Raw genomic sequence first — 25,757 nt, 5'->3', positions numbered from 1 at the left:
TTGTTTTCAGCAAGTTTATTTAGTTGAATAAACGTGGTTGGAGAATATTCCTGAGACATCATAAAAGGAAGAATTACATTGTAATTATATTTTGTTCCCTGTACTTTAGTGCAGGAGAGGAGAACAGTCTCTTACCTTTCTGAAAATAAACATTCTGAAAGTTTGAATTGGATTCTGATTTTGAAAAGCAGGATGATCACATCCCTTATCTCACTGCAAGAGTCAAAAGTGGAAAACACTTTTTCTCCACTTCCCTCTAACCAGTGGCTGGCAGAACCATATGGCAAAGCTTACTTCTGTATTCCTATACCGTCTAACTGCACTTGTTTACAAAACCCCTTTGGAATGACAGCAGAAAAAACAAGAATATATCAAGGGCTGAGCGACTTCATACTCTCAGCTCCAGAAATACTGGGCTGTGATCAGCAGGGAAATCTTCATCCCAGGACAAATGTATGCATCATAAAAACAGAAAGTATTCAGAGCAGGGCTGTCACGTTCTTCGTTCCTTGAAGAAGTCTGTTCCTTTCAGCTCTTCTGGCAGATAGTCCTGCTCCACAGGTTCCTTGTACATGGGGTTATATTTATAGCCTTTACCATAGCCCAAGTCCTTCATGAGTCTTGTTGGGGCATTTCTCAGGTGCAAAGGAACAGGTGGTAGCGGTCCCGTGTGCATCCTCAGACATTCTTTGACATTGCCATATGCCCTGTACACCTCTATAGACTTTGGTGCTCTTGCAAAATACACTACACATTGTGCTAGAATGACCTGGAAAGAAGGGGAAAACGTTAAATGATTTGTTTTAAGCTCTAATGTCTGTTATCCAGACGTTTTGAGGAGCGTGACAAGGCCTAGGCTGTCATTTGTATGCTGACCTCCTACTGCTGATGGGTATATGAGTATTATTTCACAACAATACAGTCCTTTGTGACTTTGGCTACTAGGAAAGAAGAGCTACTTCACAACTGGATATATGACTGTTTATCATCAAAAGACAACAAGAGTCAGAGCAAAACAAAATTACTTGGAATACCACAACAGGCGCGCAGTGAGATTTTGAGAACAGCTTCTATTTCTAGAGCAACAATGTTTTCTTACTCAAAGCCTTGCGGAGAACGGACCAATACGTTTGCCTTGTCCTTGCAATCTGTTTCTTTTTGATAATTATACCTAGGTCTTACAATTTGCATTGCTCTTAGATCAGAGAACTAATGAAGCCTTTACCTCACATTCTGGCATTCCAATGAAGTGACAACCTTGATAAGCAGCAACTGCTTGCGTTAAAGCCAAAGGATCTGCCAGCCCTGTAAGAAGGGATTACATGAAAGCAGGTTAAAGTCAGTTTACTAGAATCACAGTGTTTCTTGTTCTCTACCACTGAGGGCTACCCACGCACACTTCAAAGCTGCTGTCTCAGGTGGTGGAACACCCACTACAATACTTGGCAGCACATGAGATAGACAGTCTCCATCCATAACCTGCTCCCTTTTCCTCCTGCAAGCTTGAATCTGTTGCCACACGGTGGCGGCCTGAGCAGTAGCAGGCAGCATTGCATAGAGTTTCTTTTTCTGAAAAAGAAATGGGGAGCTATTGCTGTACAGACGTAGCTTCCCCAGATCTACTTCACTCATCACTTAGGTACTAAAAATGGTGCTGCTTCTGTTACTTAGGATAAACAAAATGCCTTAAAACTACTGACCCACCTGATCACGAGGTTTGCACGTCAAGGTAGGCTTTTGGCTTCCACAGTCATTAAAACAATGGAACAAACAAAAAAAACCCAGACATCCCCACCACACACATTCTCTGTGACACAAGGTGTCCTACAATCATGGCTAGAACTGAAAGATTAGATACTTACATATTGTCAAAACCTAACCTGAGCAATCTTTGTTCCTCCTGCAGTAGTCACCACAAGGACATCAAATGTAGGCTTCTGTCTGCATATGCTTAGTTTTTGTTGGACACGATCCATTTCACTACTTCATAGTTGTTGCGCATGGAGTATTTGTTTTGGTATTTATTTCACCCCTGCCCCCCCAAGTACTAAACTTTGAAGGTCAGAAGACTGGCAGATCTTAGTGCAACATAATAGCCCAACCAAGAAATACTGAAAGAACGCACCTATATCTTCGCTTGCAAACCTCACCAGCCTCCTTGCCACGTAGAGTGGATCTTCACCACCTTCAAGCATTCGAGCAAGCCAGTAGAGGGAGGCGTTTTCATCTGAGCCTCTCATAGACTTATGCAGCGCTGAGATGCAATTGTAATGTTCTTCTCCTATTCAGGATGGGGGAGCAGAGATAAAGAGAGCTAGTTGGAGGAAAAGCAAAATACATTCAAGAGAACAGAACGCATTTCCTTAGATCACAGTAGGTAAACATAACCTGCTTCTCCAAGCTGTCGTTAAATGCAGATCATGCTGCTCATCAGTGTTTTCAGCACCTTCATGCTCCCACATGAGGATCACCACACCAGCAGGAAACAGCAACATCAGATAAAGAGAAGAGAGGTTTGAGAAGAGAAAGAAGAGTCCTGCTGAAGATTCCATCCCTTCTTTCCTGGAGCTCTCCTTTACATACTGAAAGGCCACTATCAGGTCACCTCACAGCCTTCTCTTCTCCAGGTTGAATACATGAAAGAACGCACAACTGTATACCTCTGGCTTGACCAAGGGCAGATCATGCCTGATCAATCTGGTAGCGTTCTATGATGGAGTAATGATATTGGTAGACAAGGGAAGGGCAATGGATGTGATCTTCCCGGGCTTCTGAAAAGCCTTTGACACGGTCCCTCACTACATCCTTCTCTCTGAATTGGAGAGGTACAGATTTGAAGGACAGGCTCTTTGGTGGATTAGGAACTTGTTGGCTGGACACAGCCATAGGATTGTGACCAACAGTTCTGTGTCAGGGTGGAGGCCAGTAGCAAGAGGCATCCCTCAGTGGTCAGTCTTGGGACCGGCAATCTTCAGCATCTTTATCAGTGACAGATGATGGCATCGAGTGCATCGTCAGCAAGTTTGCAGATGACACCAAGCTGAGCGGTGCGGTCTATACATTGGCAGGAAGGGAAGCCATCCAGAGGAACCTGGACAGGCTGGAGAAGCGGGCCCATAAAAACATAATGAGGTTCAACAAGGCCAAGTGCAAGGTGCTGCTCTTGGGCCAGAGCAAATCACTGCTATTTTTGCAAACCAGGGGGAGGAACTCACTGAGGGCAGCCCTGTGGAGAAGGACTTGGGGGTCCTGGAGAATGAGAAGCTGGACATGAGCCAGCAGCGTGTGCTTGCAGCCTGGAAGGCCAGCTGTGTTCTGGGCTGCATTTAAAAAAAAAAGGAGTGGCCAGCAGGGGGAGAGAGGTGATTGCGCCCCTCTGCTCACCTCTTCTGGAGCCCCACCTGTAGTGATGTGTCCAGGCCTGGGATCCCCAGCACAAGAAAAACACGGAGCTCTTGGAATGGGTCTAGAGAAGGGTTGCTAAGGTGGTCAGAGGACTGGAGCACCACCCCTATGAAGAAAGATTGAGGAAATGGGGCTTGTTTAGCTTGGAGAAGAGTAGGCCCTGGGGCAGCCTCACTGTGGCCTTCCAGTACTTGAAGGAAACATATAAACAGGAGGGGGAATGACTGTTTACATGGGTGGATAGTGATACAACAAAGGGGAATGGTTTTAAACGGAGACAGGAGGTTCTGGTTGGATACTGGGGGGTTGAAACTAGGTGATCTTTGAGGTCTGTTTCAACGCAGGCCATTCTATGACTCTATGATAATGATTCAAATACTGAATAAGGAAAACAAAACTAAGCCACATAAAAAACTGAACCCATTTCTACTCGATTCTGTCCAAACACTACTTAATTACCTGGTGCATGCTCTGTGAACACAGGACACTCAAGTGCATATTGCTGCTATCACGGTTACACAGCATCACATCCCTTCAATTTATAAGACTAAGACCCTTCCATTAAAGCACTGCAGGCTCCACTCGCTCCGAGAAGTGAGATTCAGAAAACACAATCAAGAAGAGAGTTTTCACTGGTATTACCCATCTTTGAAAAACCTCAGACAAAGCCTACACAAAGTTCAAAGGATTACTGACACATGCTGCCTCAACTTCATGTAGTCCTTAGGCAGAGACACTGTGAAACACCTCTAAGAAAGCAAATACGCAGAGGATGGCTGGGAGCAAAGGTTCCACGTGTCAGCAGCTACAAGGCAAAAGCTAACACAGTTACCTACACAGTACATGAGAATCATACCAGTAAACTGGTCCGATTTTCCTCTTGCTCCTCCTCCCTAAGCCTGACTTCTTTCCCACACATACTCCATAAGGTTTTCCTTCTCCCTCCCCGCTGCCTATCTGCCACTTTCCAGCTGCCAACATATTGATACCTGCACAGCTGGCATTTCTTGACAATACACCATCACTTCCTCTTTGTAACAAGGCTGAGAGCAGGTACGTACATTACAACAACCTTTGGAAATCTCGTCACAGCTTTTCAGTAGGAACAGTTAACTGAGCTGTACCAGATGCAGCATAAAAATGCTGCCTGGCATGACTGTATGATACTACAGCACAGGAATTTAAGTACTGCTGAAGAACTCCCATGGGTACTCAAGGGGATTCGTGTGATTTCTAATATTCAGTCTCTGCCTTTTAACCCTCCCACATAAAAAAGGTACAGTGGCCAACCTTTGCGATACCAAGTTACAAGATGTAGCAAGACTAGTTAGCACATCAGGAAGCCTGGAATGTGTTAAATTTAAGTGACCTGCTCTAAGCAGGTTCCAAAATTCGTTACCTCAAAGAGCTAGTCTCAAAACAAAGCAAGTCACTCAGGTCTTGGAACAACATGGTTGTGAACATGACCACTAGCAAGACTTTCAATGGAATAAGTGAAAAACAAGAGTGGAAGTTTGCCAACCACCCCAAGAACAAGTCTCCTCACCAAAACACTTCTTTGTCTTGCTGTCCTCTTAGACCTCAATATCCCAATAACTTCAAACAACCAAAATGTTTTACTACGCAACCGCTGGCAGGGCTGCAACTGTGTCTCTCAGCCCACCTACACTTCCACAGCAGAGAGAACAAACAGGGAGGAGCTTCTGACTGAGCCTGTTCTGGTATGAAGAAAAAAAGTTTTTAGGCCAGATTTCACACCATCTGTTGCTTCATCAGAGCAACTGCTACGCAAGGGGAAGGAGCAGCAGAAACTACAGAGGCTCTTCCAAACGCTACATCGCAGAAACTGTGTCAGGCACTCACCTGCTCGGTCATAGAGGATGTGTGATCGCTGCAGACCTTCCTTCACGTGTTCTTCCGTTATCAGGACTCCATTCACAGAACAACCCTCGGTAAAGCTCAGCAGAGTGGTCTTCCCTGCTGCCAGTCGGGCCTGAACTGCTAACTGAAGTCCATTCAGTCCCGTCCTCGCATCACCGTCACAAAGGTAGGCGAGAGTACTCAGAGCCTTCTCCTCTACGTACACAGGTAATCTGCAACAAGAAGATCTTGTGGCATTATCCCACCTCATGTCCTCTCTCACTGCGCAGCGTGCTAGGTAAGGCGTTTCTTTCTTCATGGACTCTGTTGAGAGGCAACGGGGTTTACACCAGCACTCCAGATTAACTGTACCTTCTTCAAGGAGTTTCAAACATCCTCTTGGTGTTTGAATGAGGAAAGAGCATAACGGAGCAAGACAGTCAAGTATTGCATACAGCAAATTACTTGGAAATCAAGGGACACATACCAGCAAGCCGTCGGCACAGTGCACTGATGAGAGTCAGTGATTTGAAATAACGCAGTGCCTCCCTCATCTGTGATCTCCACCCCAACACACTCAGACCTTAAGAAAAACATTTCCCACTCAGAATAACCGAATCACAGAAGCTTTTCTGAGGAATTAAAACCTCTAATTTTAACAGAGCTCGTATTCTACTTTTTAACCTTGTCCTGTCCTCAGAAGCTCAGGTGCCCTACCCACTTTCACTTTATCCTGACATCCCCACACCTTAGAGCAGGGAAGCAGAACCTTCTGACCTCTTCACAAGCTCCTGATCACCATAAAGGTGGGCAGCCTTGTACTTTTTTTTTTCCACCCTCCAAAATTGACTCAGAGCGCCCACTGGATGCCATTGGGCAACGTTGGTACCTTGTAACTGATGATATTTGGAGACAAAAATATAAACAGGTCTACGGGGGCACCCCAGGATCCATCACTCAGTGAGCCAAATTTACATCCGAGCTCAAGTAACAGAAAACTGCTGCTGAGGGGAAAAAACAGTCACAATTCCCACTCCTCCCTCACTCCCTATTCTCAAGAAGGTTTGTGCCAAGAACCAGTGCAAAACACAGCATGAATTACCCCAGCCTATCCATTGGAAGAATGTTGTTTCAGTGACAAGACAGCAAAAGCAGGATCACAGAGCAGATACAAGGAAGTCTGAGCAAGGAGAGCTCGTATCATCAAAGATTTACAAACAGTTGAGCAGAATACAAGATAAAGTACTTGTAGCCACTTTCACATGTAAGTCTACTGACCTGTCTCCACAGGGCAGTGATTTTTACTACGCTCACTCTAGGACGGAGAGCAACAGTTACCCAGGCATGCATAATCCTTTTGCTGAAGCGAAGCACGAGGGCTGCTCTGTAAGTAACGTCCCCTCCTAGATTACACAGGCCCAGGTAGTTAGAGGTGGATGTCAGTGATATGGCATTAGAGGTTGAACCTTTCCACCAATATTCCATTACACTTTGTGGTTGTGGGACTGCAGGCATTAGAGGGGCAGGCTGATCAAATAGCATCTGAGGTAGAAGTGTGGAGGAGAAAGATTTATGCCACTGCATTCCTCCATGCATGCAAAACAACAGGCACCCGCTGACACTCACGGAGGCCTACTGAACACTTAAAGAGATCAAGGAGTGGATGCCAGCATAGTGAGATGGCAGGTAGCATTACAGTAGTAGCAACAGCACCAGGAGACATATCACAGAAGGAAAAGCGATGTGCAGCAGTCAAACCATGAAATGAAAAACATCTTGACCAACTCCCCTAAGAAATAAAAGGCTGAAGACGAAGCCCTCAGTAGGCAAAGAGATGCGCACATCACTTTAACAAACAGTAAGGAAAGGCCACTGTCCTAACTAAGTAAGGAAAGAACCACTACTAAACAAACCAAAAAGGAAAGCAGGGCACAACACCACTTAAGAAAAAAAAACAACTCACTTAACTGCATAAAGAAAAAACACACACCACAAAGACAGACCACCACAAAAAGAACCACCCCCAGGGCCAGCCAGCCTTTAAATGAGGCTTAGGGAGGGGTGGAACCCCTTCTGGGTGCACAGATGAATTGCTTCCACCTGTGCTCCCAGGGCTGGCTGTGTCCCTTCAGCAGGTGCTCAATCATTGGTTTGGGCCGTGACTTAGCAATTCCCATATAGAAGGGGGTGATCCTTCTAGATTCCCTGGAGCCTGGACCTACAATCAACTCTGACTCGTCTCCTTAATTTTTCAAACTTTGAAGTTACTCAATTCTGCGATTTTTTTATAACGGAGAACAGCTTAATACGAGGAAACTGAATTTCAGTATTTAAAAACTGACCAATGGAAAACTCCAAATACCATGAGGCACCAGTGACCATTCAGTGAACATAGGAGAAACGAGAAACAATCCCATGGGGTCAGTCAAATGGGGTCCCCTTTTGCTACCCTGCCCAAGCTATTTAGCAGCCCTATGCTGTTTCTGCAGTGGCTGGCTTTGCAGAAGACCAGACCACTGCAAGCTTTAGATTGAATGGAAAAAAATAAATGCTTCAATGAAAGAATGCTGTCAACGTTGGGGACAGCGGCATGACCTTATGTTCCTCTGAAGTGAAAGGTTCACTCAACAGCGATGATGGATGGCGGTAACATAGAATCACAGAATCATTCAGGTTGGAAAACATCTCCAAGATCATCTAATGCAAGAGGCAGAGGGAAGCATGAGCTTTTATTGAATAATAAACCATCCTGCTGTACGAGTCTGGGGCTGCATGCCATGGCCAGAGCCACCTGATGGGGAGTGTGGGAAGATACGGCCCAGGCACCGGTGATTGGTGTGAAACACTGATGGAGAGCACACGAGAGGTGGGGGGGAATGGAGCGGGCAGCAGTGTTGGGGAAAGCCCAGGAACATGTGCTGGGGCTGGAGTGCTGCTGGCACACGTGCAGCAGGTGAGGCCGGCTCATGGTGATGACCAAGCAATGGATGGCGGCATCGCTGTGGGACAGATGGTGATGTCCCCAGTGAAGGTGAGGAGCGGCAACACGGCCAAGCCATGGTTTGTGACATCTGCGTGCGATGGATTGTGACTGCTTGGCTCACGCTGCTTTAACGCGGGCGCAGCAGCCCAGCCCGGCAGTTCGTGCCTGGCCTCCAACCGAGCGTGTGTGCGAGGACTGGAGTGTGGACAGGGCGAGCTTTGGAGCTGGAACACGCTCTGGGTGCTGCTAGCGCAGCTCTCAGCCGCCGTCTCAGAGCCACTTGTGCTGTACCCCGACCCTGCTGGCAGCAGGCAGCCGGGACATCGCGGAGAGGCGCGTGCAGCAGCGCAGGTAGGCAGCGTGGCAATGCCTCACGTTGGCAGCTGGGGGTGCTTCTTGAGGGACCCTCCCCACGCCGGCCTATGCCCGTGGGGTTTCCTGTCATCTTCCAGCGTGACACCTGCTGTCACAGCATCTCAGCTGGGGAGCACACTGTCATCTCCTGCTCCCCAGTGCTCACCAGAACTGGTGGAAGCATGGAGGTGGCATTAGACACCCGCTGCCCCATAAGCCTGGAGAACAGAGACAGCGTGGCGTACACCATGCCATGCTGCCACCAGCTTTGTTTCTACTGCATCCAGTCACGGACTAGCAGCAGCCCCCAGTGTCTGCAGTGCAAACAGGGTGTGCAGTCCATCATCCACACGGCGCGTGCAGACAGCGACTGTGAGGAGCTGGTCCTCAGGTCAGCCGCACTGGCATCCATTGCTGCATAATGAACCTGTCTAGCTTTGTCAAGGCATCGTGTGGCATCAACTAATGACCAGCTGGTTACAGGTTACGCATGCAGTAGAAATATGTGCAATTTTTATTTCCCCAAGTATATCTCCATTACAAAGAACAATCACAGAATGACGTAGGGTGATGGAGGCCCAGCCTGGGGCCCCAATACATGCAGCAATGGACAGTGAGGTCACCGACCAAGGGGTTGTGATGTCAGCAATGCAGATGACTGTGACCTCGCTAGCCCTCGCTGTACAGATTTGGGCTCTGGCAGAGGCCAGCGTGCACTCGTGCCTGGACTCCCGTTGAGCATAGCTGCGAGACTCGGAGCAGTGAGCGAGTTGGTTGAGTTGTGCTGTGGGGCTGCTGGCAGCAGTTCTTGGTGCCCACCCCACAGTACCACCAGCGTTTCCCCAGCCCTGCCTGCCTCAGGCAGCTGGGGCCACACAGGGTGCACTTGTAGCAGCAGAGGTGAGTGGTGCAGCACATGGCCTCTGCAGTGGCTGGTGGGAACAGGGACCGGGAGGGTTTGCTGCTGAGGGACCAGGACATCACAGCTGCCTGCCCATGGGACAGCCAGTGACCGTGGCCTCTCTCTCTCTTTTGCAGTTTGTAACACCTTCTGCCTGCTGCAGTACCTGTGAGGGGAGCAGCTTCCCGACCTCAGCTCTCCCAGCCCACCGCACAGCCCGGGGCCATGGATGTGGCATCCAACTGGACCTGCCCCATCTGCGGGCAAATTCGGGAGGATGTCGCCTATGTGACCCCCTGCAAACACCAGCTTTGCTATGGCTGTGCCATCTGGTGGGCAAACAAGAAGCCGAGTTGTGCCGTATGCGGGCACCAAATCACCACCATCCGATACTCGGAGAGGTCGGACGATGATTACCTCGAGTGTGCTGTCCCGCAGCCCGCAGCGCACTCTGAGGACAGCCTGCAGGACGAGCAGGGGCCTGCAGAGCCGGTGCTCATCCCACCTGAGCACAACTTCCCTGCCGAGGTCTGGGCTGCCTTCTTCAAAGAACATCAGGGAGACCTCGAGCCCCTGCTCCACTGGCTGCAGGAGGAGATCCAGGAGGCATCCAGCAGTGACTGGTGGGAGGTGGAAGTGGGACAGTGGACCACTGTCAACTTCCTCTGCGAGCACGGCCTGGACGAGGAGGCCTTGATGCGGGAGCTGCAGCCGATCACCAATGGCGATGTGCTGCCCTTTGTAAGGCGGCTCATCAGCACCGCTACAGCCCTGTACGGCCCAGTGATCCGCCGCCAGCTCGACCAGCAGGAAGGCCGTGCTGCAGGAGGACGGGAGGACAGCCCCGCAGCCAGCCCCAGCACCTCCCATCAGGAGCCTCCTGCCTCAGGCCCAGGCTGCTCTACCAGCCCCGCAGGGCCCAGCACCGAGGAGCTGCCCGGCAGCTCTACTGGGGGACCCGGGCACCCCAGCACCGCCACCGCGCCCTCAGCGGAGGAGTCGCAGGAGGAGCCATGGCAGGCGGCGGCAGCGGGCCCCTCCGCCCAGGGCAGGGATCGCTCGTGTGGGGGGCCCCGGCGCCCCCCGAAGAGGAAGGCCCGCAGCAGCCCCCAGGCCTCGCCCCCACCTCCCAAAAGGCGGCCCCGGCGTCGGCGCTAGGCCGGCACCGCACTGCCGTCAGAGCACAGCGCCAGCGGGCTGGGAGGCCAACATCTACCTCTCGGCCTGCTGCTTGCTGGCAGAATAAACATCAGTTAAAACAAAGAAGAAAATGTCTCTGTGTTGTTGACAAGGCTGTGGGCGTTGCTGTCCCTACCCATGCTGCTTTCTCCCTACTCTGGTCCTGGGGGTGGGTGCAGAAATGCAACTTTAGTTCCATGACCATAAATCAGCACTCCTGCTATCACTAACAAAACAAAGGCCCCAAAAAGCAGAAGATGTACCAAGTGTTATGACATAAACTCACAAAAGCAGACCCTGTCCCAAACCATCCAACCGTGACAAATGCAGGAACATATTAGAGAACGGAGAACACACAGAAGAGTAAAGAATCAAACTGAAACCCAGTAAAAGCACACAGCCATGGGTTATCTCCTTCATTTTTGAAACATTTAAGTTATATCATGACCTTTAGCTCAAGTTCTATGATTTTTTAAAACAGACAACAGCTTAATATGTGGTATCTGAATTTAACCAAATAACACGAGGCACCAGTGATTGTCCAGTGAACATAGGAGATAAGAGAAACAATCCCATATTATTCAGTGCAATGAAAAGCTGTAGCAAGCGCACCTGTAACAAACCTTCTGCCCCATTCAGCAGCCCCACCAGCTCCAATAGGGACGAGGTGCCAACCATAGCAGAAGAGCTGCCCCCGTTCCACCTCCATCGTGGATCTGGCAGCACCTGGTGAGGAGCTGGCAGAGCCTATGGCAAGGCCTTCTGGCGCCAGCCCATCTTGGGGGACCCAGTGAGCCTCCAGGAGAAAGGCCAGTAACTCCAGGACCTGGCATCACTAAAGAAGAGGCCACCCTGCCAGCAGCAATAGAACAGTGATGGAGCTGGCAAGACTGGGGCTACGCAGTAGCTAGGACACACATCAGCCCCTGTGGACTGTCATCACTGTCTGCTTCCACCATGGAAATAAAGCAGAAAGAAAGAGTGCAGAAAATGTGCTGGTGCTGCTAGCAGCAGAGTGGTCATTACCTCCCTATCTCTAATGCTTTCTCTCCTTTTTCCTGCTGCCGTGCCACTGTTACATTCCAGGCAGGACCCCCATGGGCCTCAGTGGAGGGAAGGGCAAATTTCTGCACCCGGGGAGGAAAATCACCAGGCTCTATCACAGCTGGTGCCACCCAGCTGGACAGGACCTGGACAGTTCTGCTGGACACTAGGCTGAACCAGCAAGGAGCCCTGGCCACTAAGGTGAATGGTGTCCTGGCCTACATGAGGCCAAGTGCTGCCTGCAGGTGAAGCGTGGTGATCTCGCCTCTCTGCTCAGCTCTCAAACACCGTACCCAGAGCTAGGCAGCCCAGCACAAGTGTGACAACGTAAAGAAAACGATGCTGAATTTAGTAATGCCTCTCCGTGGTTCTAGTTCAACTTTACAGAAAGAAAAGGCCACAAGTGTAAAAAAGAAGCAAGGTGGTCTAACCTTATTATGAACTTGCAGCAACAGTGGGAGGAAGACAAGAAAAAGCCACCAAGAAAACATAAGTAAAAAGATTCTGGTAAAGTAAACTTTTCTTTTTGATAACTGCTACATATGCATGTAGTGCAGAGCCAATGAAACCGATGAAATTCAGCAATGGCTGCATTCTCACTGAGCACACAAGGTACCTGAAGAAACTAAGGAAGATTCATCACCAAGGTAAAAGAAGAGACCACAAAGAATCATCTTCCTTTCCAAAATCTGAACAAGGTCACACAAGTGGCATGATAGCAGGACTATCTCATAAACAGGTTTCTAGTAGTATACGCAGAACTTCATGCTGTACATGGTTGGAAACAGAAACTTACTCCTTAAGGAGACTAAAACCATAATTTAATGTTCACACCACTCTTCTGTCTTTTGGCTAGATCTCTGCCTCCCTTCTGAAGTGGGCATACTCACATCTGGGGACATGTAGTGTTACAGCACCTTTGCCAAGTCTGGAAAGAGGTGAGCAAAGCGAACAACCAACTCAGCTGTAATTCATAACATCCCTTTCATTTGTTCCCCAGGATAGACTGAACACTGTTATCTACCTGTGTCTAATGCTAGCCCTGCTTCCTAGATGTGGTAAGGTAAAAAAAAGGTGAAAGAAGACACAGCTGCTACTGGAGAGGGGTAGGTGGAGAGGAAATTGAAGAAGCAAAAATAGCATGGGGCGTGAAGCAAGGAGACCAAAACTGAATCAGAGGAAGGGATAGAATGGCTTAAAAAAAAAAAAAAAAAAGCCAAATTCAACAGCAAGAGTATGGATCAACTACTGATCAAAACCAGATAGTGGTAGAAAATACAAATAAAAAAGGTTAAGCAAGATTGCAACAAAAGCTCTTAAATTCTGACTGCCTTTTTCATTTTGAAGCGCCTGGCTCCCACTTGGTCATTGGTGTGGGGCATTTTCTCTTCATGGATATATTTCTGAAACTGTATTAGTTTGACAGTCTGCCTGCCAGACTTCTTCGAGTTTGATTAAACACCACATTGTGCTGTTTAAATCATCTATTGCTAGCAGGAGGTTACAGATACAGGGAATCCAGTGAAACCCAAACCCAAACAACTGCAACTGAAACTATGCCTCATACTCTAATCCTATACAGAAAGGGAAGTCTCTGAACCTCAGTCAGGGTGTGGCCACAAGCACAGCTGTGCCTTTATGTTAAAGATGACATGTTCTATTGCCCTCTCTTCCAAGATTTGTATCACCACAACATATAGACGTTACAAAGGAGTAAAAACAAGCCAGGATACCTTGGAAAAAATGAAAAGGATAACAATAACAGAAGGAAAAAAAAAAGGCAGAAGCGGAGACGACATCTTTCAGTCCCTTTCCTGACCACAGTATCCCAGCTAGCTATCCTTATTGCTTATATTCTATGATAATACTGAAAGGACAAAATATATTCTCTTTCATTTAATTCATAAAGAGTGCCTACACAGTTACCATCACATCAGTACACTTCAACAGACCAGTAGTACACACGAGCACCATCACGAAGAAACTGTGATGACAACTTTCATGAAAGCAGCACAGGACCAAGCATTATTCTTATTTGCTAGGTACCCATTCAGAAGTCAAATACACGTCCCCTGTGGATGAATCTTGATCTCACTTACTCCAAACTCTTCCAGAGTTTAACAAGACTATCTGGTTTGGACAAAAATGGGCAGAATAAAATAAATCTATTAACATCTCACAGTAAACACTACCCCCAGCACACCACAGAACATAACGTAGCATTTATGCTGAAGCTACAGAACAGCACCATCCTTTCTGATCTCATTAAAAAAAAATCTCAGAAAACAACAAACTTTTGTCATGCACTTCCAAGTTAATTTAATAGGGGATGCCCCATCCGCTACTAAGTAGAAATGTGATGCGTTCACAACCCATAACAAGAAGTAATGCACACTGGGACATGCAAAAGACTCAGTTACAGGCTTCCACAGCAAATCCTCAGCAGGGGAATGGATTTAAATATCCTGGGGGGTGAGCCAGGAGCTACAGATCCAAGTATAAAACTCTCTCCTAATCCAGACGGTAAGATTATGTTTTGGATGGAGAGAGCCAGTGCTCTGAATTCTCTCCCTCCTGTCACCCTGCTGCTCCTGCCATATGCTGCCACTTCTTTTCTTTACTATCAGAAGTGGCTAGGGTTTCTCTTCCCACCCCCCTAAGTGCTTCATCCTCTCCCTGGCAGGCAGTCAACTCCTCAGGCTGTGCACGTTAACACCCTGCAGCCCATAAAGTACTCACTCTGAGCTCTCTTTGCTGCTGCCGGTCGCAGAGCTGCTGTGCTGGTTGCCTTGGCCCAAAACCTGGACCCCTAAGGACTTGACGGCCCGCAGCAAAATTGCCTCCATCGCTTCAACTGAGAGCTTCTCCAGAACGATCACCCGGCACCGGCTCAGAAGAGCAGCGTTGACCTGGAAGGACGGGTTTTCTGTTGTCGCTCCTATCAGAGTCACCGTCCCGCACTCAACGTGAGGAAGGAAAGTGTCCTGAGTATGGGAGGGAAGCAGAAACAACTGATTTCAATCAACGACAACCTGAAACATCCCATGTGAGTAGGCTACCTAGCATTTTCAAATACTTTTTTTCTTGCGTTGTGAGTCATTGGGTTCCCTGTTGATGTGACGAATAACCTCACTGACAAGGCAGCTCATCTGCTCAGCTAATTAAATGATTTAATTTCATGCACACGGTGGGCTGTTCACCTTGATAATCCATGCTTGCACTGAGAATGACTCTACCAGCTAAAAAGGAACCACTGAAAGTCTGTAAATTTTTAGTTTACTTTGGCAACTTCATTTTGTTGTGTGGCAAAAGAGGTAACATGAAAATGCTTTATCAAACATAACAAATAACGAGGCTACTTCTGACTCTTTGAACCAATGTTTAGGGTTGCAATTCTCCACCGAGTTCAATAGAACATCTCAGAAAACTACAGGAAGATCACAACACAGTTCCATAACCATGTCTTAGTTCCATAACCATGGACGTGTCCTTAACCATCAGGACAGAATTTAAGCTTTCCATGGCATGACTAAAAAATACAATACCTAGGAAAAGAAATAGGAAACAAACACCCAAATGGTGGCTGCAGCAACACGCTATCCCAAAGTACCACACTATGCCTTTATTTCCTCTGTTGCTGCAGAGAGGAGAGCTCAGCATTAAAACACTCTATGCACATCCGCGTTCCAGACCTTCTTAAAAGTAACACAGAATGCTACTGCCAGGGTGGAGCAACAAAGCAACGCAGCACGATACCTGCTGAGATTTATTGAACCGATGGATCTCATCGATAAAGAGAATGGTTTTTCTCTTGAAGAGTCTTTTTTCATTCTGGGCTTGGCTGATGACATCACGAACATCATTTGTCTTGGCACTTGTGGCTGACAGCGTCACAAACCTCATGCCTTTCTTTTTGCTGCTGTTGGCGATTATATGCGCGAGGGTAGTCTGAAAAAGCAGTAGGAGCTAACTTGGTAACAAAAATCATTTTGGACACAAAATACTAATTTGAAGACAGGATATCAAGAACAAAGACGTGTATTTTAGACACAGGGACAGTGCTGACAGTTCAGAGAATAGGGTATTTTAGTTCATGCAACTGTAGCCCGCAGAAGACTCAAAAACTTTCCGCTAGGAGTAGCTGCCAATTCCACACTGCATTTCTAAGGCTTGCACTTTTAAGTACCAGACCTACTCGGTCTCAACACTGAAAATGCCAGCAACGACAGCTGTCTCTTTCACCATTGAAGAAAAGCTCTTCTCCAAATACACAGTTGTCACAGGAGATGGGTTGACTGCAATACACTGTACAATCATTCTGTAGAGTATTTTAAAGGACGAATAGCTGGTCTATTCTGAGATATCTGCAGAAGAGCTTACAGCGCTATCGCACTTAAGAAAGGAAAAGCTACATAAATGTTGTTACAGCTTTTTCTATTCCCACCACACACAAAAACCAAACTTGTCAAAAAACAGTTCTCTGCGAAAGCACGAGAGCACTGAAAAACTATATGCATGCTTCAGAACATGTAACTCAATCTTAAATAGCCAAGAGTAATCAAGCCCAGGGAACTAAAAGGTAGCTGCCTGAACAAATCATTGGCTGGTTTCAGTAAGCAGCCCTGTTGTTCTTCTTTCCTTGCAGACAGCTCTGTCACATTGTCATTTATTTATAGCACATTTCACTGCACCCACTAAAGCATGGAGGCAGCCTCCAGCACTACCTTGCAGATTCACTACGCCTAAACACAAACACAGTCTTCAGACCTTCCATCACTCCTCTCAGGTGTACGTCTTGAGCTGTATTACTTCCATTTGAAAGTACTGCTAGAGAAAAACAGGTGTTTTCTCCATCAACCTCGCTTCTGTTAAAGGAGGTGGCGAGGACACTGGAGAGCCTGAGCAGCTGAGGAGCAGGACAGGTGCTCATAAAACTGCTTCAGAAGACATTCTAAGTACTGAGGTTAAAGCAGCAGGTGCTTCAAACCTGATCCTCTTGCAGAGAGACTGCAGAAGCCACCATCTATCAGACCACTGCCACTGGGGCTGGCAGGACTTCTTTCACTGTCCTAACAGTGCTATTCAGTCTCTTTACAGGATCTCCACCTCTCTGAAATGGCAACCAGCCTAAGATGGCAAAGGGGAAACTAAGGGGAAAGATATGTTATTGATTATCCTTGCTTTCAGTTTAGTAAGAGGTTCCCATCTTCAGAAGAGGTCCCGTCTTTCAGAACTCGCTGCAAGAGTTGAGTCAGGTTCCCTCTTGTCCCTTGATTCAGAATGTATTCATGCCTCAGCACCACGAAAGCACAAAAACCCCGAATATACCAAATTTGAATACAAAAAGTGTACCTCTTCTTTCTCTAATAGTAGCAGTGGAGAGAGAAAAAGCAGAATTTAATTTGCTGTTCTTCTTATAGCTCCACTTAAAACTGGTTACTCACACTTCATCAGTATCAGGTGACACAGATGAAGATATTTGTTATGGTCAACACAAGTCTAAATTGAGGCATTGAAGATTGCAGAGATCACTTTTTTTCCTGCACACAGGGTGAATGGCTTTTTCCACTGTATCAATCAGCACATCCTGCAGCAAGGGTCAAAAGTCACAATTTTTGCAAGGTATCTCAGTACAAACGAAGCAAATGATACTTGTAAGCCAAAAAGAAACTGAACCCCTGTGTTTTTCAGTCAGTCAAATCAGACATACAATCTGCAGATAAAATGTTTTACTGTATAAAAAAGTTACAGGATACACAGGAATCTGTATTTCTACCTTTATGTTAGGAAAAAGAAAAATACAAAGAAATTTGTAGGAAAAGGACAAAGAAATCTGTTTGAAAGTTACCATTAAAACAAAGATCTACTTGACATCTGCTACGCAGTCCTCAGCCAGCATATAACCTCTCCCACTCTGCCAACTGCTAGGTCAGCAAAAGTTGCATTAATAATAACATACACTGTATTTCAAAAGCATTGCTTGATGCAGACAGACATTTTCTTGGCTTCTTCCCTCTATTCTTTACAGTCAATCATTTAGCCCATCAAACTGCCCATCAAATAGAGGTCAAGCATACCCCATTCTTCTGTAAGCCTATTATTTCCCATGATGCCATTCTTTTTCCTACTCCTTCCTCAAGCAGAAGTCTGTATCACGCTACACCAAGGAACTCCAGATCTCCAAAACACACAACAAACGCGTAGCTATTGAAACTTTTCCACCGTCCTGGAATTTTTTTCATGCCAACCCAAATGAGCATTTCATAGAATCATAGAATGGCCATAGAAAAGGACTGCCCAGAGCCACATCCAGCCTGGCCTTGAATGCCTCCAGGTATGGGGCATCCACAACCTCTTGGGCATTTCTTTTCCCAATGGCAGCAACAAACACAGATTAAAAAATACAAAAACAAAACAAACAACAACAAAAAAAGACACACAAAAAAACCCAAAACCAAACCAAACAAGCCACCCACCAATGAAACAAACCCGCTCCCAGCAACAGTGCTTCCAGGCTTTGATACTAGCTATGGATTCAATGATTCTTATGGGCTCCTTTCAACTTGGAATATTCTATGATTCTGAGAATGAAACAAAAGTGCCTCTGGAGCTGAGCAAACCTCTCATTGTCCGAGCACACAAATAACTCATATTTGATGTTCGGGTGAGTAGGATGTTTGTAGTAAGAGACAAGAACTCTGTGCAAGCATCCTTGATGGAGCAGCTCTCTCTGAAGGAAACCTGTTTTCCCATTCTGTGTGCTACCACAATGTCACACTCAGGGCAAGAAGAAAACAGGAAAAAGCAAGTAGAAACGATGCCTGTCCTATTGATGCTGACATAAATTGACTTACCACTTACACACAAGGAGTTGTTTACATTTTAGTAGCTTTTTACCAGGTCATTAAACAACATGCACTGCATTAGAAGCCGCTTCTAGTATTAGGTATTAGGGGTCATACTGCTCAGCTCTCTTCAGAAAGAGAAGCTGAGAAACCTGGAAGAGCAGCATTTACAGTCAGACCATAGCAAAGAAAAATCCCATCAAGAAGATGTCTATGAAACCTAATATAGTTCTTACATCATGTTACTAGAAGATTGGGTAAATTTTGTTTAAGGAGCTGCCTGTGGCTTCGTGTTCATGGAGTCTTTCTTTATTCATTCTTGAGTTGCATGAATTTGGCAAAACTTCTGTTGCAGATGTCAGTCATAGAAAATACATTGTCCCTCAGGTGTCCCTTTCATTTCTCTCAACCTCTTCACGATGAGCGGACATTCATACTACACTATATGGAAACACACTGTGGTGCAAGAGCTCTCCCTCGCAGTGGGATAGACCCCACCCCAACAAGCTTATCCCAGCAAGTCTGAAAGGGCATACAGTCTGATAAGGTATCTTCAAGTGACCAAAGCAGATGTGGTACTAGTGCACAGACTGCAGCACAGCACGAATTATTCCTGAGCATGGATAATCTAGCTGGCATCTAGGCTTCCCCACCAAGGGATTTTGCTGGTTTGTTCCACAGGGGAAATTGTGTATGCAGTACTGATGATAAAAGACGGAGAGAGCCCGGTACAAAACAGCACAACAGGCTAGCTACATATACATACTTCCAGAGTCTTCAATTAAGTTACCAGAGTTACTATCTGGAATCCTGCTGCTCTCTGATCATCCCTCTCCCTGTATTTTTGCCTCTTTCTTTATTCTGGACAGGATTTCCAAATCTTTGCTTACATGGTGTTCTGTTGAAGGAACAGAACAGTTTCTGATGAGGAAAGACTTCTGATGAACAGAAGTCTTTCCTCATCTTCAGCCCTCCCTCTGAGGGCAGCGGGGGCCAAGGCCATACTGTGCTTGATGATCAGTCACAATAGGCCATGTGCAGTTTCACAGGCCTGAGATGGACACCAACAGCATCAGCACCTGCAGGTGCCTGATGGGGTAGCAGTTTCCTGAGATACAGCTTAAAACTGTCCTATCCAGCACCACTGAGCCGAACCCACATTGTGTCACAAGAGACACAGGCAATACGTCAAGTTATGCCTAAAGGAAATTGTCAGGACAGCAGATGAACGTGGCTCTGACACACTGCCTATTGAGATAAATGCAATCAGAAGTGGCAGCAGCTGGCACTTATATAAGGGCAGATGCTATTCTTACTCAACTTGTTTGGTTCCTCACACCCCAAATAGCCTACTGTGAGACTACTGGAGGAGTAAAGTGTCACCAAACAACAGCAACAACATGTGGCTTAGAGCACTTCCAGAATCCAAGTCAGACCAAGCCTAAACAGAGGCAAGGTCACTGCACAGCATTTCCTGAAATGGAGCTGTCTCTCCACTTGCTGCATCCAGGTTTGTTTCGTTATATTCCAACCACTTTACAAATATGCTAACTCCAGTTTTGTCCTCCCACAGTACTATGCTAAGTTATTCCTGTTTTAAATTGGCATAAGGAAAATTAGGCATTTGAAGACTTCCCCCAGGCAACTGCAAAGATGAACTCATTTTTCAGAGCTGTTCTGGACTCCGTGCTTCTGTAAAACACAATACACATTTCCAGATAAAAATCCCATTTTCCATCTGCGCTGCATCCGATGCATCGTGACAAACATCTTGAATAAAAAGAAATATAAGGGTCTCTTAGAAATAAAATATAAACTCAGAGGACATTTAGACGGAAACTTCAAGGACAACTTGTGGGTAGTTTTTCATGTTTTGCACTTGTATCAACATGGCATATTAACTTGGTACCAGCTTGCATATGCAGAGCCCAGAAAATCATGCATGATTGCTCGGTGTCCTATCATTTACAGGGAGCACGTTCCAAACACGTTGCCTACTTTTTTCCTTGTTAAATTGCATACACAAGAGGGAATGTTTACCGTATTTAAAACAGAACGTTCAGGTTTATAAGGCTTAAACCCTATCTGTGGCAGCAAAATTATTCTGAGCTCAAGTTACTCGTGTCCCCTCGCTAACTCTTTACTAAAATTGGTACCCCGTGGCAGACAAGCAAAAATCTAAATCCCGGCATTAAGGTGTCATAAATCATAGTGCAGCATACTCAGATTACACCAGGATTCATACAGGCTTTTAAAAATGTGCATAGTCAGGATGAACAAGCTAACTGTTCCGAAGTTAAAAACCACGGCATCTCTTTGAGGCAGCTTTTCTTCTTCTGGTCTGTGTCTGGACAGCTGCTTAAAGCAGGACACGCATTCATGCGTTCAACACCAAGAGTGACAAAAGTAAAAACAGAAACAAAGAGACATAGCAAGTTCACCTAAAGCACTCTGTCTTCATAAAAAAATTAAGGTGATAATCAGAAGTAGAGAGATCACGTGCCCTTAAAATAAGGCGGCTCATCACAGAAGAAAATTCAAAAGCAAGTCACCTCACAACAGAAATATCCTGGTTTTCATTGTGTTTCCTTGAATAGTCAAGAGCAAGTAAGATCAAAACCCTACGCATTTTTAATTCAGTACCCAACTTTGATGTATTTCGTAATAAAAATTCTCAGAAAGCATTCTTGATCTCCAGTGTTAAATACTGCATTTGCATCAGTTTAATGGCAAAGACTCTTCTAGCTCAGAAGAAAGCAGTCTGTCACAGAATGGCTTAGGTTGGACTGGACCTTAAAGACCATCCAGTTCCAACTCTCCTGCTGCATGCAGGGGCAACAGCACAGAAGTCCAGACTGATAAATAATGCATACATGCATTTGAAACTCATCCCCAAGTATTAACTCAACGTCCACTTACTTTTTTACTTAGTCCTGCTTTACTCTTTCTAAAAGAGGTATTGGTTAACATGCTATTTGGATATAGAAATGGAGGAAAGCAGAGATGGGCAGCAATTAGCCAATTCCAAGGGCAGCAGGAGAATGAAGAAGTTTAAGAAGGCCGAATGACCACCTTACACAACATGTCTGAACTTAGATCAACGTATCTAATTATATTCCTATCTTAGCATCAACCCTCTACTGTAAGGCTCATTTCTTTGATGGACAGAACTTAGCATGTGAGCTCATTACATTTGAAGCCATACAGTATGTAATTCTCTCAATGTTTTTCCCACTGAGAAGGACCGTGCTTAGTAGAAAAAGGTTTAGGTATCAGTCCCATGAGGTCCTTAGACAGTGCTAGTACTTATTTTTCTCCTTCACAAGATCATTTACATTTCAAACATTAATTTATGTGATTCTTCGTGTAAAAAGAAAATAGACTTGCTGTCAGTCAGTCCACGCAATTCAGGTTACTTCTCCACGAAACATCTTCTTAGACATTTTGTATATATTCATCCAAAATGGGACATGAAAAGAAGTAGGCAGGCAACCACATACTCCTTTTCCCATGTTCAAGGGGTTTATTTCATCTTGCATTTTAAATCCCTACGGACAGGAATTAAATAAAAAATACCCAAGTGAAGCATAGAACTTTCGTATGACACGGGAGGAAGGAGGCCCAAAATGAAATTATACTCCAACACCATCTTAGAAATACAAGCAAGCACTGGCGAGGGGACAGCTCATCTTTTTGCAGTAGGATTTTCTGCTTCAGCCAGGAATTGATGCTCCTGACCCTTCAAAGCTAGCTGAAAGAGAGAAACCTCAGAACTATTTGCTGGGGGACATCAATTCAACCACTACTCAAAAAGGACAGTCCTTATGCAAGTCATAAGGCAAGTATGATCAGCAGCAGAATTTAAGCTCAGTGAGTAGCAAGCTTACTAAATACAACAGCACTCAAGGTGTATGAATAAGGAAGGTACGTCATGAGAGAGAGAAAGCGACGTGACACGAAACAGATCACACATTATTCAAAAACAAACTTAGCAACACGGGAGGCTCCAAAAGTAGAGCTGTAGCACAACAGTGAGATGTCACCACCTCAAGAACAAGCTTCTCCACAGCCTGTCAAAAAATCTGTAGACTCAGCAGAATACAACTCGAAGTCCACTGAGCTCAGCTGTCATCCAGACACTGAATGTGACCATCACTTTATTATCACCGTGTTTGGAATGCATTTTTTCTTAAGGAAGAGGACTTTCAAGAAAGAGAGAGCACATACAGTTTACACATACAACAAGAAACCAAAGGTAAAACAACTTTATGAACATGAAAGTAGGCCCCGGGATACATTATTTAATAAGGTAGACAGGTAATTAATTAAATAATTTTATTTAATTTCTCTCTCCGGCCATCTTCTACCTCTGCTTTAATAAGCTTATAAAAGAAGCCCTTCTTCATTGAATGGCTTAGGCTGGAAGGGACCTTAAAGATCATCCAGTTCCAACTCCTTGCCGTAGGCAGGGCTGCCACCCACCAGCTCAGGCTGTCCAGAGCCCCATCCAACCTGGCCTTGAGCTCTTCAGGGATGGGACACCCACAGCTTCTCCAGGCAGCTGTTCCACTGCCTCACCACTCTGAATAAATTATTTCATTCTAACATCTAACCTAAATTTCCACTCGTTTAGTTTAAAGCCATTCCCCCTTGTCGTACCACTATTAGACTATTTTAAATGTTAGTCCCCCCTCCTGTTTATATGCTCTCTACAAGTACTGGAAGGCTGCAACGAGATCTTCCCAGGGCCTTCTCTTCTCCAAACTGAACAAACCCAACTCCCTCCACCCTTCTTCATAAAAGGTGCTCCAGCTCTCTGATCACCATTCTCCTCTGAACCCAGTGCAACAGCTTTTTTACCTCATCTACTGTTTTCTTTCTGACATTACCTGGCTGTTTTAAAGTAGGTACCAACTGTGTACATTCAACAGCTGGTTCATTTCAGGTGTGTGTTGCCTAGCCTGACCAACCTAGTTTGGTTGCTAACCATCATTGCTAACAGTATTAATCCATTTGTCATCCATTCTCATACCTGCTCCTTACTGTGATTAGCTGGTATTATTATACAAACATTATGTACACAAAGTCACTTTTTATCTTCAAAAAAAGCGTACTGAGAATACAAGGTAGCAACTTGTTCTTAACTCCTCTGCTACCATTAACTCATTAGTCATTATTTCACATATCCCACGTTTGCTTTCATGCATAGCCAAGACACCCACATGCATGTAATACATAAAGTTGAGCACACATTTATTGACAGAGCTCGTATTTTGCTTGCTTATCTTCCTTCCTCCTCTCCCCCATCCCAATATGAAATACAAGGAAAATTACAGTTAAGCTGAGACCTTTGAGTGAACACACTCAAGGCATTTATTTGGTCCTTCACTCACTCCAGTCATGGATCCCTTCACTGCCACGCTGCACTACAGTGCCTTTTGGGATTTTACCACTATTTGTCCTTGGTATCTTAAGAGATCTAGGACATGAGAGTGCAGCAGTCAGAACCTGCAATTGGAAGATCCATTAATGGTGGTTTGCGTGTTTGAAGGTAGATGGGTGTCTAACAGAGTCACAGTGCTGGCTGCCTTCCACACTGAAGTCTTTTTCTGTCAGGAGACAGAGCTTTGGGGCTAAAGCAAAACTGCATTTGCAAGCTATGCTACTGCAAGCCTCCTTCATTTCCTATGCATCTGGATATAAGGAAAAAGTTTTTTATTACATGGGTGGTGAACCACTGGCATAGACTGCCCATAGAGGTGGTGGATGCCCCATTCCTGTAGACACTCAAGGTCAGGCTGGACGGGGCTCTGAGCAACCTGATCTTGCTGTGAGCGTCCCAGTTCACTGCAGGGAAGTTGGACTAGATGGCCTTTAAGGGGCCTTTCCAAATCAAATTCTATGCTTCTATTCTGTTGCTGCTTTCAAGCTTCTCAGCTTCTGCATTTATTTAATGGATTAGGAGTTTACTAGATGAAGCCCGTTGGCTGCAGTGAACCTAATCTGGCCTGTGTAATCAAAGTCAAAGCTGCAGTGAGTAGGGATGATGTGTGTGGGTCACGTTTTACTCTAGAAGTAAGCCGCGTTTTTGTAATCTAAGTGCAAACTAGTGGACAGTCACCACAGAAGCCAAGATAACAAACAGTGATCAGTGAAAAAAGTGAGCACAGAAACGAGTCCTTCCTTTGGAGTCCACCAGCCTCGCAAACGAAGCCGGGCAGAGTCCAAGGCCGTGAGCCCACGCCTAGCTCCAGCCAGGGCAGGGGCAGGCACTCACCTTGCCGCAGCCCGGCGGTCCCCAGAGGATGAGGGACGGGATCTCGTGAGACTCCAGCAGGGACCGCAGCAGAGTGTGGGCGCCCAGCACTCGCTCCTGCCCCACGTAGTCCCGCAGCGTGTCCGGCCGCAGCCTGTCGGCCAGGGGCTGCCCCTCCAACCGCTGCGCCACGCTCGCCCCGCGCAGCGTAGGCCCGCCGCCCTCCTCCGGCTTCTCGGCGGCATCTCCCCGCCCGGCCCCGCTCCTCCTGCCGGGGGCTCCCGGACTCTGGCCCTTGTTGAACAGGGAGAAAACGGGGGCGGCCTCCGGACGTGCCTCCACGGGCTGTCCCTCCGCTTCGCCGCCCGGCTGGGCGGAAGCGAGGCGCGGCCTCTTGGAAGGGGGTGAGCAGCTCCGCTGCGCCTCGCCGTCCGCGGCCTGCAAGCAGCGGTCCAGGTGCGAGTTGATGAGCGCGCCCGGCAGCTCCCGCAGGCACACGGGGCACCGCACTTGCACCTCGGCGCCCTCCATCGGTTCCCGCGGCGCCGTCGGGACCGCGCCGGAGCGGGAAGCGAAGCCTCCCGCCCTCCGCGCCCGCAGCCCTTTGGGAGCTGTACTCCGCCCCTAGCGGCGGGAGGACGTGCACACTGCCCTCTCGCTCGGCGGGCTGTCGGCTCTCCGCGCTTCCTGACCCTGCGCCGCTGCGATCGTGGCCCGGGCTGTATGCCCGTCCGAGGAAGGGGCCCCGTCCGGACGGCTGTTGAGTGCCCGGGGCTGATTCGATAAGAGGTGGTCCTGCAGGAGGCAGGGGCCCGTTCATAGGACCACAGAATCATTAAGATTGGAATGACCTCTAAGATCAGAGAATCATAGAATGGCCTGGGTTGAAAAGGACCACAATGATCATCGAGTTTCAACCCCCCTGCTACG

General features: G+C 46.7%; 3 protein-coding genes across 5 annotated transcripts in view; 1 reads left to right on the top strand and 2 right to left on the bottom strand.

Annotated features, from left to right (window-relative positions):
- Positions 1–25,383, bottom strand: WRNIP1 (Werner helicase interacting protein 1). The gene is made up of 7 exons (XM_418979.8): positions 24,849–25,383; positions 15,483–15,674; positions 14,466–14,710; positions 5,269–5,498; positions 2,126–2,281; positions 1,226–1,305; positions 1–769 (listed from the first exon to the last, which is right to left on the bottom strand). The coding sequence occupies exons 1-7, from the start codon at positions 25,356–25,358 to the stop codon at positions 494–496; spliced, it is 1,689 nt and encodes a 562-aa protein (XP_418979.3). The 5' UTR covers positions 25,359–25,383; the 3' UTR covers positions 1–493.
- LOC124418188 lies at positions 5,505–11,609 on the bottom strand. Of its 3 annotated transcripts, none has more exons than XM_046928595.1 (2): positions 7,229–11,609; positions 5,505–6,668 (listed from the first exon to the last, which is right to left on the bottom strand). In XM_046928595.1, the coding sequence occupies exon 1, from the start codon at positions 10,371–10,373 to the stop codon at positions 9,222–9,224; it is 1,152 nt and encodes a 383-aa protein (XP_046784551.1). In that variant the 5' UTR covers positions 10,374–11,609; the 3' UTR covers positions 5,505–6,668; positions 7,229–9,221. The 3 variants fall into 3 exon arrangements, with proteins under 3 accessions (XP_046784551.1, XP_046784541.1, XP_046784554.1); XM_046928585.1 differs by having other exon boundaries at positions 7,234–11,609; XM_046928598.1 differs by having other exon boundaries at positions 7,256–11,609.
- MYLK4 (myosin light chain kinase family member 4) overlaps positions 14,464–25,757 on the top strand; it is an 84,590-nt gene continuing 73,296 nt past the window's right edge. Inside the window, exon 1 of the mRNA XM_015282190.4 lies at positions 14,464–14,772. Coding sequence (XP_015137676.2) covers positions 14,717–14,772 — 56 coding nt within the window. The 5' untranslated portion in view covers positions 14,464–14,716. The remainder of the gene's footprint in view (positions 14,773–25,757) is intronic.

Source organism: Gallus gallus, chromosome 2, assembly GCF_016699485.2.
Source record: "Gallus gallus isolate bGalGal1 chromosome 2, bGalGal1.mat.broiler.GRCg7b, whole genome shotgun sequence".
Classification (NCBI taxonomy): Eukaryota; Metazoa; Chordata; class Aves; order Galliformes; family Phasianidae; genus Gallus; species Gallus gallus.
The sequence above is the reverse complement of the archived record's forward strand: the minus strand, read 5'-3'. Positions and strand labels throughout refer to the sequence as shown.

Excerpts from the sequence above, each read along its gene's own strand:
- LOC124418188 (XM_046928595.1), bottom strand. The coding sequence starts at position 10,373 with ATGGGAGGTGCTGGGGCTGGCTGCGGGGCTGTCCTCCCGTCCTCCTGC.
- WRNIP1 (XM_418979.8), bottom strand. The coding sequence starts at position 25,358 with ATGGAGGGCGCCGAGGTGCAAGTGCGGTGCCCCGTGTGCCTGCGGGAG. Across the intron at positions 2,282-5,268 it reads CATCCTCTATGACCGAGCAG|GAGAAGAACATTACAATTGC; the intron begins GTGAGTGCCTGA and ends CATCCTGAATAG. Across the intron at positions 770-1,225 it reads TTGGAATGCCAGAATGTGAG|GTCATTCTAGCACAATGTGT; the intron begins GTAAAGGCTTCA and ends CCTTCTTTCCAG.